Source organism: Hyperoodon ampullatus, assembly GCF_949752795.1.
Source record: "Hyperoodon ampullatus genome assembly, chromosome: 1".
NCBI lineage: Eukaryota > Metazoa > Chordata > Mammalia > Artiodactyla > Ziphiidae > Hyperoodon > Hyperoodon ampullatus.
Genome location: NC_136914.1, coordinates 100,719,659 through 100,733,643, shown reverse-complemented (window position 1 = coordinate 100,733,643; position 13,985 = coordinate 100,719,659). Strand labels below are relative to the sequence as shown.

At 32.5% G+C, this 13,985-nt stretch overlaps 1 protein-coding gene across 33 annotated transcripts in view; it reads right to left on the bottom strand.

The window, feature by feature from the left end:
* The window catches only part of ADGRL3 (adhesion G protein-coupled receptor L3), a gene marked incomplete at both ends in the record, with an annotated part of 582,832 nt that overhangs the window by 19,998 nt on the left and 548,849 nt on the right, over positions 1-13,985 (bottom strand). For all 33 annotated transcript variants that reach the window (XM_079704517.1, XM_079704528.1, XM_079704539.1 and 30 more), the window contains 2 exons: positions 5,876-5,972; positions 12,614-12,739. In XM_079704517.1, coding sequence (XP_079560643.1) covers positions 5,876-5,972; positions 12,614-12,739 — 223 coding nt within the window. The remainder of the gene's footprint in view (positions 1-5,875; positions 5,973-12,613; positions 12,740-13,985) is intronic.

Sequence of the window (13,985 nt, the reverse complement as noted above, 5' to 3'; positions counted from 1 at the left end):
ATTGAGGACACGTACAAAGGAAAGAAATTAACACAGAAATCACTGTTGCCTCATTTACAATCAAGAATATAAAGGTCAAAAAATACTAGATATAAATATAATGGCGAATCTCAAATGAAAAATTTCTCCATGCCATGGGACACTTATTATATTTGTGCTCCTATCATTGTAATACTTTCTCAAAACAAAAAATAATTTGTTATATAGCCTAGTCTGACTTGTTAGCTTTGCAAGAAGTACTCTTAGGCATATGATTAACTGTTTCTGCAAATTTGGCAAATGTCAGATTATATTAGAATCTGGTTAATATTTATAACAAATGATTTTATAATCCTTCAAAACAGCAAGGATTTGGGGCAATATGACATTTTATGCATATAAGCCAAATTATATTTACTAACATTAATAAAATGGAGTGAATGAGTATGCATGTTCACCCTAGTAGCTTTAATTTATAGAAATCATTAATCGTGGTGAACACCACTTATACCTTTTCATTTGTATTTTTCTTTAAAAACATAAAAACAAAATATGTTTAGTAGCCTGAATATTAATGAGACAGCAGGTGATTTATTGTGAAGTTTCATCTGTGCCAGTGACCAGCCTCTTGGGAAAGACAATACAGGCTCTGAGAAGATATGAGTTTAAAAAGGGAATGAGTCACATCCCTACTCTGCTACATAACTGGTTATTTAGCAGGCCTAACTAGTGTTCTCTAAACCCCTGAAGGGTAGGAGGGCTTGGAGGAAAGAGAAGGCAGTGCTTGTTTATATCATTATCTAAGGTAGGGAGAAGAAATATTGTGCCTTTATTTCCTCATTGCTAAAATATAGTTACAGGGGGCTTCCCTGGTGGCACAGTGGTTGAGAGTCCACCTGCCAATGCAGGACACACAGGTTCGAGCCCTGGTCTGGGAGGATCCCGCATGCCGTGGAGCGGCTGGCCCCGTGAGCCACAATTACTGAGGCTGCGCGTCTGGAGCCTGTGCTCCGCAACAAGAGAGGCTGCGATAGTGAGAGGTCCGCGCACCGCGATGAGGAGGGGTCCCTGCTTGACACAACTAGAGAAGGCCCTCGCACAGAAACGAAGACCCAACACAGCCATAAATAAATAAATAAATAAAATTTAAAATAAAATAAAATTATATATAGTTACAAATCAAAAATGGAAAGTACAACTATGCAGATGTAATTTGCATTTAATTTCTAATTTAAAAGAGATAATTCAGTTTTATGAGTTTATTTCCTTTTGTTAGCATCAAGGGGAGCACCATTTTAGGTAAATTATTTCTTTTACTTGACATTCAGGTAACCACTTCATTCCTCCCACCTATTATTAGAAAATACAAAGTAAAAGAAACCTTTGGTAGTGAATTATGAATTTTAATAACATTCTTGAGAGCACTGGCAAGGACCAGTTTTCATCTGTTAGAAGATATAAGTGAACTTCTGAATAGAATAATAATAGTACTTATTATGTCCCTGGCATGTTGTAAGCAATTAACACATATTAACTCAGTCCTCTCAAAGTCCCTCTGAAGTGGGTACTGTTTATATCCCTATTACATAGACACTGAGAAGTTAAGCAATTTACCCAAAGTCGCTGGGTTAAAACTCCTTACTCAAAACTTCTATGCAAAAAACAACTACAGATTAGACATTCTTCTGCCATATAACACTTAAATCTGGCTTAAATAAATATAGCTTTACTGGTCAGATCTCCATGAATAAAAATCTATATTGCATTAACTTGTGTGGGAGGTTGATAAGATGGAGAATGGGAGCTAGGGGAAATAAAAACCCACAATACAGGCCAAGTCATTGTTGCAGAAGGAGAAATGCCTTTTTACTAATTCTGCCACTCAGATGCGGCACATTTTTGCAATCCACAGCTGGGAGGGGGCCACCTTTTGGTAATTCATATAGCAATACCATATTGGTAGCAGCTACCTAGCAAACCTTGATTTTAAACTGAAATTTCTGATGTCAATTCAACTTATTAAAAAAAAAGTGGGAAATGCAATTATATTATTCATGATGATAAAGCCTAGTAAAATCTCATTTCAGAAAAATCCCAATTTCCACATAAATCTACAGAAAGAGTGGAAATGTGTAACAATTAACTGAACTACCAGAGAAATTTCTCCCCAAATGCTTCATTTTTGGATCAAACTCAAGTTTTATAGGTATTGCTAATCTAAATCATTCAGAATGCTGTTTGGCTAACAGAGATTGTGGGTAGGGGATACAGGTGAAAAAGATTACCTTAGCTGCAAATCGTTTCTACTACTATCAGGAACTTAGAACTACCAGAAATTTGGATTAGAGTTCTATTGGCCTGGGAGGAGCTTGAGGATTGAGGACTGACTTCGAGGTATGTGCAAATTGTATATGTTTAAATGAGCAAATGAATAAACCCTCCTGTGGGTTTTGTGAAACTTGGGTTTGGATAAGAGTTAACTTTCCTTGAAACTCTCTGTAATCAACCATCACCTTAGGGCTCTCAAAAAGCTCCTTCTACCTGTGTATACAATGGCATTGATGAAGTTAACTTGATGGTAACCCTGGAGTATTTGGTATTGCCCTCAAGAAACTCTGGCTTCGTATGAGTGTGTAGCATTGTAGCAAACAAGTCAGCAGAAGAAGAATTTTTGAAAATGTATAGAGAACACCTGGAAAACATTTTCATAAATATATTCAAAGGACAATGTAATTAAAGTTTTTAAAGAGATGAGGTGACCAAATAACAAAATCCCAAAGAGAATATATAAGAATGATTACATAAATTGAAAATTATCAACAAATGTTCCATGGTCTTGCTTGATTACAAGGAGTAAAATCCCAATAGTAATCAAATTTATCACATTGGGAAATCTGGACAGGTAAACTGATACATAGGATGTAACAAGCTGGTTCAAGAACAGAGTATTAGAGATAATTTGAAAAAATAAAAAACATTGAGAAAGATTTCTGCACTGCATGGTAGATGCTTTATTCTTAATGAATCCCAAAGATGATAATGATGGATTTTTGTTTGGAAGAATAGATGATAAGACATACAGAATTTTAAAATAATTATTCTTTTGATAAATTGAGCAGTGGTTATGAATAGGAAAGAAAACCTGAAGTGAAAATAGGACTAATTTTTAGACAACTTCTTGTAGTTTTCAAAGGTCAGAAGTATTCTAAAGGCAAACATAAGAGATTTAATATATCTGTTAGAAAGAAAGGAAAATGGAGTTGGAATTAAAAAAAAATTGCAGCTGTAAGAAACTAAGAATGAATGGGAAGTTAGAATACTGTACATGAAGATGTAAAAATGCAGTGCCTAACATTTTATTTTAATAATAGGGAATATAATTTTTTAAATAAATAGATGTGAATAATTATGTTGCTGAGGTGACTGAACTGTTTATCTGGAAAGGTGAATCTTGGATGCCACCTACCTAAATATGATACACACGTCTGAATGCAGGGAGGATAGGACCCTGGGAAATAAGACAAGATTAAAGAAGGAAGTTAAAGACTAGCTTCAGAGATATAATACGAAGAAATAAAATTTTAAAATACTGCACTCATCTAAGATAAAAAATAATGAGATGAGAATAAAATGAGGAGTTTCTGACTAGGGGAACGAGGAAATTAGTATAGGAGATCAGGAAGATCACTATGATGTCTACCACCATTAAAGTCACTGAGTGAAAGGAAGAATATATATCCTGAAGGAAAAGATCACTGCATGAACATACAAGTCATAAATTCAATTTAACCCCCTCCCCAAAGCCATCATCAAAGTAACTTATCGTATGTCACAAGAAATTTTATACCCTTTCTTCAATAACTTTAAGAAATATCTTTTAAAGCTAAAGATTTTAAAAACAGATTTAAACATATAATCAGATAATATAAAATATTATTTTCTTTAAATATATTTCAAATTTACATAGTCATCCTCATAGCACATATTCCAAGTTGAACTTTCTGAGAAGGAACTAAAAAGGGCACAGCAATGTTATATAATGTGATTGACCTTAAAAATCAAGGTCATAAAAATTATTCATTTAAAATAATTTTTAATAAAGCTGCAAACCTTACTATCTTTACATAAATTTAGATCATAATGCTAAACCAAATAGTTATTTTACATATTTTATCTGTCTACACAGTAGGCAAATAAACAGTGCATCATTAAAATTAAATCTCATCTTTTGTTTAAATGACACTTATCCTATGGTTGCTGTGACCATTAGATGCAAGATACTTCTAATAATAAATCTTATTAATAAGGATAGTTTTCTTAAAGGAACATACTGTAAATTTTCTATGTATTATTTAAAGTAAAAAGAACAATCTGTCACTATGAAAGGAAATTTGTTCCTAAACTTTGGAGGCATGTGTAAGTAATTTGTTCTCTGTGGTTTAGAAAGTATGTCAGAAAGTTAAAAGTATTCATATTTAAATTTTCACAAACTAACCAGTAAAACTAAACTTAAAATGAGAATACTTGAGAGATATTATGTAAAATAAAGTAAAAATGAAACAAAATAAAAGAAGGTAATTGTTTTATTTTAATGTATTTTCTTCATATTTGGAGGAATATTTGCGCTCACTGTTTTAACTTAAGCAAAAGTGATGTAGAAAATTAAATAACATTACTAGGTTATAGTTACTATATCACTACCACAAATAAAAGTATGTAAATCAATCAAGATTAAATATAATATGGATGAATCCCTATATCAAATTCAACTTAGACACTACTTGTTGTAACTTCTTTTATATAAATAAGATGCAACTTACTTGAGTAAAAGTAATTAACATCACCAGCATCTGAATCTTTCTTAATCGTAAACCATAATTATTAAATTATTTGTTTCTAAGTAGCATTTAATATAACAGAAAGCTCTCAGAAACAGGTTTAAAACAAACAAATAATTCTAGCTTGGAGGCTAAAAAAATAACAATGTCAATCATAAAAATAACCACTGAATATATGCATAAAAAATGTCTCTTTGAGGACAGTGCAATTAGAATGTGCTCATAGAAGTGTCACCCCCCAGATAAAAGTGTATTCTAAATATTTCCCAGTAGAGACTGTAGTGTACTCTAGCTCTCCACAAACATTATATCTATTCATTTTTACTGCAGTCAATTTAATTTTAATCACACACGCACACACAGTGGGGAGGGGGAGAAGAGGGAGAAAGAGAGACAGAGGCAATAAAAAAGATCAACCACAAACAAAATAGTAGATTAAGGGAACTTCATTTTCAAAATCAAAATGATACCCCAGAAGCATTTTAACCAGAAGCACATACACACCAAAAAAATCATTTTATATATATATAAAATTTATATATAGTGTTTTTTTTCTTCTGTATCTTTAAATATCCAATATTATCTGGGCACATCTTTTTGATATTAAGATTAGGTGGGATTTTTCCCCAAATACACAGGTTGCCTTAAGTATGTACTAGAGAGTATAATTTTACTTCCACAAAGACTATGAAATTGCTCTATACGTGGGATAATGTGGAACTCTATGATGTTTAGCAGACTATATAGCCACATAATTGCCCATTTTCACTGCTTCCAATGAGGCCTGACAGCTCACCAGTTAATGGCAGATGACTAGAGAAAGAAGTTTCTCACTTTTTAACTTATTTTCAGAAAAGATCTCCTGAAAATTCTGGATTGAAAAAACAAAAAGGCTTATGAATAATGGAACACACTACTACACTCAACCAGGTTTTATATCCTTGCAATATTCCTATCACATGGAACAAGGTCCAGAAGTTGCAAACAAAGCAATGCATTTAAGAACTTCTTAAAGTAATCACAAAAAAGAGTGAATATGAAAAATTATTTCTAATTACCTCTGTTGAGTGACGCTGAACTGTTTATATCTCCAGTAATGAAGGAAGATTCTGACTGCTTTCGGACCGTGTCATTCCACATCCTACGAATTCGGCTCTGGATGAGGGAAAGGAAAAAAAGGAAATGCACTCACCACACTGTGAATTTTCACACATATTGTTCTTTTTTGTTTCTATTACAGTTATATGAGGCTTATATTTCTGGCATCTGGCAAATGTACAACTTCTATATGCTTGTAGTACAGTAGCATGAGAACATCAGGAACTAAATTAATGATAATAATTGGTTCTCATTAAGTGTATTCTTAAATGCCTATGCCAGAAATAATTATAACTATTTAAAAGGAATAAATGTAACATACTATACCAATTTAAACAGGAAGATACATAGAAATGTACTCTAGATAGAATTTAATAATTTAAATTTCTAAGGTAAAACAAATTATTTTCATTGTAACTTTTATGGGAATGGGATATTTAAATATGCATTAATTTGTAAGTTTTATTAACAAAAGATTTACTTATGAATTCAGAATCTTGCAAGAAGAAACAGTTTGGTAAGAAAAGAACAGAGTATATTACAATGTTACTAAACTTAACATTTTCCATAAATTTTGAAAGACCAATGTAATTTTACAGGTTACATACTACCTCAACTTTTCTTTCTTTTGAAGGAGATAAAGGAAGTCGATTCACCTTTATTCATTTCTAGACAGTAGGAAGTTTTATAGAGAACTGAAAATTCTTACATCATTATATATATTCTCAAATTCAATTTTCCAAGTGTCTGATAATTCAAGAAAGCAGTGTAATATTTTTGCATTGGGGGGACTTTTTTCTGGTTTATTGCTTTGCTATTTTATTTGAGTTAGGGATCAAAAAGTATTAACAATCTTGTGAGCAGGAAACAAAATATTTTCAGAAGCTTTTCCAAGGATGAAAAACTTCTTAGAACTATTACTAGTACTAATGGTGAAATCAAGCTCACAAATGGGTTATGTTCCAAATATATTTGAATTCCTTGAATAATAGGAGTACTTAATCTTAAAATATTAGACAATTGGTTTTATGAATATTGGGATATGTTTATCTTTTAGAAATGTCTATATTGTTATATAGGTCAGCAAATACATACATACACATACACATACAGCAAAACTAATAAAAGTACAATAAGAAAACTGGTGCAGTAAAACCTGCACTTGAAAAATACTTCAAAACTTCAAACTGAAATACTGAGAACAAATCTGTCACATTTGTTTTATTAGTTAACTAATTAAAAATATTAATAACCCTCTACTGCACACCAAATACTAATCTAGGAAATACAATGGAGAAAGGCAAACACAGACATCTTTGCTTTCATGGAGTTGCTAGACTAGTAAGTGACAGACTAATCAAATATAAATTAACAAAAATAAATGCAAAAGTACAATGTACCCACAAATCTCCATAGAAGCATTACTTATAGCTGAAAACTGTGAACAACCCAACTGATTATCAATGGTAGAATGAATGAATAAATTATAGAACAATATACAGCGATGAAAATAAAAGAGCAACATAGCCTCCTGAAGCAACGTAGATGTCCAAGGAAAGGAGGAAAACATAAAAGAATATGTATTGGATGATTTCATGTGGATAAGTATCAAACACATGCAAAACAAAAAGTACTGTTAAAAGTTAAGATAGTGACTATGTTTTGAGGTGAATGATTGAGAAGGGTTTAAATGGTTTCTGAGGCACTCTCAATATTCTAATATTTGGCTTGGGGAAGGGCAATAAATCACCGTGCCATACGCTTATATTTTGCATGCTTTTAAAATGTTTTTTATACTGCTTAATTGAAATAATTTTTAAGTGCACGTAACAAGAGAACATGTTTAGGAAATCTGAGAACATTGCACTGAAGAAGTGACATCTCAGCTGAGAGTTGATGGAATTATGATCATTGTTAGGTGACATTTATTTGAGCTGCCCCCATTATCTTCTATTATTATTTTCATTAGTCTCCCCTACCTGGGCTAGCCACACCTGTTCCCCTGCCATTCCTTAACACACCAAGCACAATTCTGTCTTAGGGGTTTTTTTTTTGTTTCTTTGTTTTGTTTGTTTGTTTGTTTTTGTGGTACGCGGACCTCTCACTGTTGTGGCCTCTTCCGTTGCGGAGCACAGGCTCTGGACGTGCAGGCTCAGCGGCCACGGCTCACGGGCCTAGCTGCTCTGCAGCATGTGGGATCCTCCCAGACCGGGGCACGAACCCGTGTCCCCCGCATTGGCAGGTGTACTCTCAACCACTGCGCCACCAGGGAAGCCCCTGACTTAGGTTTTGTATGATTATTTCTTCTGTCTGGAGTGCTCCTTCCTCAGATACTGGTATGGATAAATCTTTCACCTCTTCAACTTTTGCCCCTGAAAGAGACCTAACTTGATCACCCTATTTAGAACTGTAGTGCACCCACCCAACTCTGCAATTTCTGCCCCCATAGCATTACCATCTTCTATAATATTATTATAATATAGTTATTTCTTATATTTATATTTAATGTCCAATAATTAATGTCCAATGTCTGTATTAGGTTTGAGGCTCTAGAAAAACAGAAATTTTGGGAATTCCCTGGTGGTCGAGAGGTTAGGACCCCAAACTTTCACTGCCGAGGGTCCAGGTTCAATCCCTGGTCGGGGAACCAAGATCCTGTGAGCAGCACAGCGTGGCCAAAAGAAAAAAAGAAAAACAAAAATTTTGTCTTTTCTTGTTCAGTGATGTATCACACACCAGAAATAATGACTAGTACACAGTGATTATTATATGTATATATACATAAAATATGTATGATAAATATAATATTTAAATATTTCAATTCTTTCTATGTTCTAGGTTTTATGCTATGTATTTTTCATGTATTCACTCTCTTATTCATTACAAAATTGAGGTTTGGAGGTTCACATGTCCAATATCACAGACCAAATAAGTGGCATAACCAGTATTTGAATCCTGATCTAGGAGATTAACAGCTCACTACATTATATCAAATAATTGCTGAAAAGGAAATGGAGAAAAGGGTAAAGTATTGCAGGCAGAAGAAAAGTATACATTATGTGGCACAGAGACAACACTTCAATGTTCATGGAACGAATCAGGACAAGCCTTAGAATATGGCAGTGAATAAAGCAACTCACAGAAAACTACATACAATAAGGTACCATTTTAAAGAAAGATTTAAAAAAGGTGAAGTAAACAACATCTTTATTGGAGGTGAAGAAATTATTGGAGAAGTCAAGGAAATGAAGAACAAAAGTTAGTAGCTGTCTCTGGTAGGGAGGCATAGGGAGGGATTGGTTAGGGAGGGGTTTCAACAAGGGAAAAACATATGGAAAATATTGTTTCCTAAGTTCGTTGGTGAGTTCTCAGGTATTGATTTTATTATACTATGCTTCACAATTTAATATATGCCACATATATTTTTTTATGTTTCAAATATTATGTAACAAAAGTAAATACATTTACAAAGTCAGTAAAACAAATGAAAGATAAATGACAGAACAATTAATGGAAGGTCAAGGTGGAAAGGACAATACTTCAGCTCACAGTTTTTAAAAATACACACACATACCAATCCTATACACATCTCTGTGAATATATATTTGTGTGAGATTATGGATATTCCCAACTTTTTATAAGTGATTAGCACCAGGGGATCAACCAGGGTGGAGAGGATTTTTAATTTTTAGTCTTGCCAGTCACACTCTTTCATTACCTACATAGTAGCCACATGATCTTTATTACATGTGGATGATTTCCTGTCACTGCCTTTTCTAAATGATCCCATTACCTTTCTAAAGTAATCAGAATAAAATGTGAACTCCCATACTCTTAAAATACCTAAGGATCCGTCTCCAGCCTTCTTTGACTTCATCTCCTACTCACTCTCTCACCACTTTAGCCAATGACATTCTTCTTATTCCCAAATTTGCAAGGTCTCACCCACATAAAGGGCTTTGTATTTGATGTTCTCTCACCTGGAATTTTCTTTCCCTGAACTCCCTTCCTGTCATTTCCCCAAATAGTCTTTGCCTAGCGCTTAATCTAAGTAACTACCTGGACTTTCTGTAACACATAACCATATTTGGTTATCCACCAGCTCTCATAATCTGATATTCCCTGTTGGTTTATTTGTTTGTTAATAAATTTTCTGCATTTTACAATTAGAATGAAAGCTCCAGATCATGGGGAAAGTTATTTGTCTTTCAACCATTTTATCACCAGAGCTTACAAGACTGCTTGGCATTTAAAGAGAAACTCAATGTTTCTCAAAAAAAATATAACAATTGTGATTTTAGAAGTTCTCTGATGTGGAAAAAGGCAACTATACTCCCCAAAGTTTACCTTAATATCAGTGAGTGTTTTAGACTTTGCTCATGGAAGTTCACAGTTAATATGAAATATTTATTATTTTTACCTAAACAGACTAGATTTAAGTGACTATCATTTTATGTAGGGTTGGATTGTTGTAGTTAATCAGAATTAGTATTATATTAAGCATAATAAAAAACCTAATATTGGGTTTTTTTCCCAATATTAGAATTGTGATGTTATAACTGTAAAAGTGAAAAAAATGACACAGCTTTAAAATATATACCTGAAATTATAGTCTGCAATAATGACACTAGTAAGTGGTACCTGCTCCAGTTTATTGAGCATGTACAGTATGCTGTATTTGGTATACATTAGCTTGATCTTCCTAACAACATAAGAAATCAGAAACCACTTTACTTATGAAAAAACAGGGTCAGTGAGATTTAATAACTTGTTTTGTGTCACAGCTGGTAGGTACATGGCAAGGCTAGAATTCAAACCAAGGTCTCCCCACCCACCAAGTTTATGGTTATTCTATTAAGCTGCACTGCCCTATCATGTAGCTTAGAAGTAATACTAAACACTGCACAACTCTGTTCTAACGTAATAAATGAAGCTCCAAAGTGTTGTTTCATTAAGGGCATATGTCAATAAAATGACTACGGGATAATGGTTGATGAGCTCGGTTTTATGAGAAGGATGCACAAACAAATCAAGTTAAATGACATAGAGAATCTCGGCAATTTAAAAGTTGTGGAAAAGATTGTTACAAATAAGAGAGTTAAGCATTATCAGGTTGAAAATAAAGGAATGGATTACAAGGAGGTCATGCTGTAAGCACCATCCAGGTATGCCCCAACTCTTATGTGAAACTTCAGATTTCTAACTGACAAATTTAGTAGTCCTAGACTAAGAAATCTCAGCCCACCTAACTTGGAACATTTGTTTCCCCTAATTTACAACTTTGCAACCTCAGTAAGGCACAGAAATAATAAAATAAATTCAAATTATTAATAGCTGTATATTATATGTAGGAATAAGTTCATGATCATTATGACAATTAGTGCTTGTTAGGTGTTGAGATAGTCTGATAGGTTTGACAGTTATAGGTTAGTTTTAGAATTTTTAGTCGGAAATATTAGATTGATATTAGATGTGTAGTTTTATTTGTAAGATAAAAGAGAACTCCTTTAGTGTGAGGAAAATGTTTATTTCCGAGAATATTGTTCATTATCTTTGGTTTATAGAGTTTTCCAAGTGCTAGTTAGGTGTGTACAACGGTCCAGTCTGACAGTGAATGTGTTTGAGAGAATCAGATATATTAGATTTGTAAATGATATTTAAAGGTTACGAGGGTATTTAATTTTCTAAGCATATGAATGGAATTGTTTAGGTGAATTTAATTGATTAAATTTACAAGCTGATTGGAAATTAGTCAAAGAACAAATGAAGTGTTCTTTTTTATATTATATGTAAAGTTACCAAGTTAAAAAAATAGATTTATAAGTTGAGCTGAGTTTAAAAAAGTTATTGATTTATAACTTTATCTAGGAATTAAAATTCAAGTCTTCTTCAGAAAATTGCTATTAACAACACTGAAAAAAATGATTGTTTTTCCCACTGAACCATACAATCTTAAAAATATTAGTATGCTAGTTGGAACCCAAACTCATTCATGCATGACCCACATATGTCTTTTATTTGACTGGCTCATTTTAGTTATCCTAGAGTTGCTGAACTTTCTATGTAATAATCTTTGGACTAACATTGTGGCCTGGGAAAAATGACAGACAGGTTACCTAAAAGTTTAAAACTTCCTTGATGAGGGATAATGTAGCTACTATATTCAATGCTGGACTGATGGGAGTAGCACTTAGATCAGTTAAGTCAATGATGCTATTATAGTATTCTTCACTACCTGAATTGCCCTTCGATTTACCAGCATACAATATGGTATGAGTTAGAACTGTTTTTATTAAACATACCATCTAATAAGTAAATACAGTATATGATAAAGAATTATTACACTAGTTAAGAGAAGTAATTAACTCAAGAATCATATATCTATGTAAAATATTACTTTCTTAGAATTTTGGGTGAAATGCAAAATTCCTTTCCTTACCTTCTATATTCATTCAATTGGGAATAATCTGAAATCATGAATTATTATGCAAACTTAGACCCTAAACTTCACTTTTTTTGCAATTTGGTTTCTTAAATTTCTGTCATAACCATTTTCATTTGAGACACACTAAAACAAAACAACAAATTTGATATGTTAAATACTTGGGATAGAAAATAGATCTCATCAAGAAAGGATAGCAACCCATAACAGAATACAGGAAAGAGATATTTCATTTTAGTTAACAAATATTGTTTACCTGTGAGCCTGTGGAGTACCGCCCAGGAGTTCGAGAACCAGATGTTTTCCCTGAGCCAATGGAGCTCTCTGTACTTTTGCCACTACAACAGTGTGTTTGCAGACATTTCCCATACTCTTTTCGTACCTAGCCAAAAATATTAATTTCTGTTAGTAAGTAATTCATTTCAGCTAGGAAATATAAAATGCCTGTGTTTTATTTTAGATAATTAATATAATTTTTTTTGCCCTACAGATATAAAAAAGTCTGTTCAGCATATATTTTATACATTTTTTTACAATATAAAATAATATTCATACTGTCAAGATTCAAATTTTGAATAATTGGAGCCTTTTAAAACACACAAACACACATATGTCCAATCACACTTTAATGATACAGTCTCAGTTGAAAAAACAAAAACTTAAGACTCTTCAAGACACTATTTTTAGCTTCATAGATTTGATATGAAGTAGCCTATCTAACTCTTTCTCCATTCCCTTTTCTCTCTAACTTCCTCACTAGAACAGTTGTACTGTTCTTTAGGCAGAAGTGTAGTGAGGAAGTTAGAGAGAAGAGGGAATGCAGAAAGAAGGAGAGAGAGAAAGAGAGGAGAGAGAATATTTAAAGACAAAACAGAAAAAAAAAGGAATGTGTTGGGCTAAGCATTTTTAAAAATTTTATATTTCTCTGAAATTTATTTATCTTAAAAGAGGTCAAATTTGCAACTTGAGACTATAAAATATTCTCAAAATATTTTAAATTCATTCCTTCAAAATAGTTCTATTCAATAATTACAGAGAAATATGATTGTTTTTCTATATAGCACTGTGATTACATTATTAATCCTTGCTGTAGTATAAAAATCACAGGATAAAAGGAGATAAGCATTTTTTAGCTGATGTTTTCAAACAGGAAAATATATCAACAATTTTGGGGAAAACTTTGATCATGTTTATTTAAAAATTTTTATTATTGCCTATTTAATCAAACAAGACATACAAAAATAAACAGTAACTGTTCTAAATCTCACCTCCACTAGCAACATCAAGAAAAATAATCACCAACTACTTGTTCATCAACTAAAAACACATTCTAGGATGACTTACTGGTTTTATAGTCACAAATTTTACATTCATTATGAAATAACACCGTATATATGTTATTCTTAGCACTTTATTGATTTCACATGAGTTCATAGTTTCCAGAATTTGTGACAATGTAATATTATTTAAAACAAAGTTATAAAAACATGCTTTTTTGAGAAGTGTTATTTAGAATCAAAAACAAAAAAAAGGAGTGTGAATGACACATTAAAATTAGTATTTGAAATAAAACTTTACATCTTAATGTAGTAACATTCATTCTATCAAAGATATAGCAAAATCAGAGA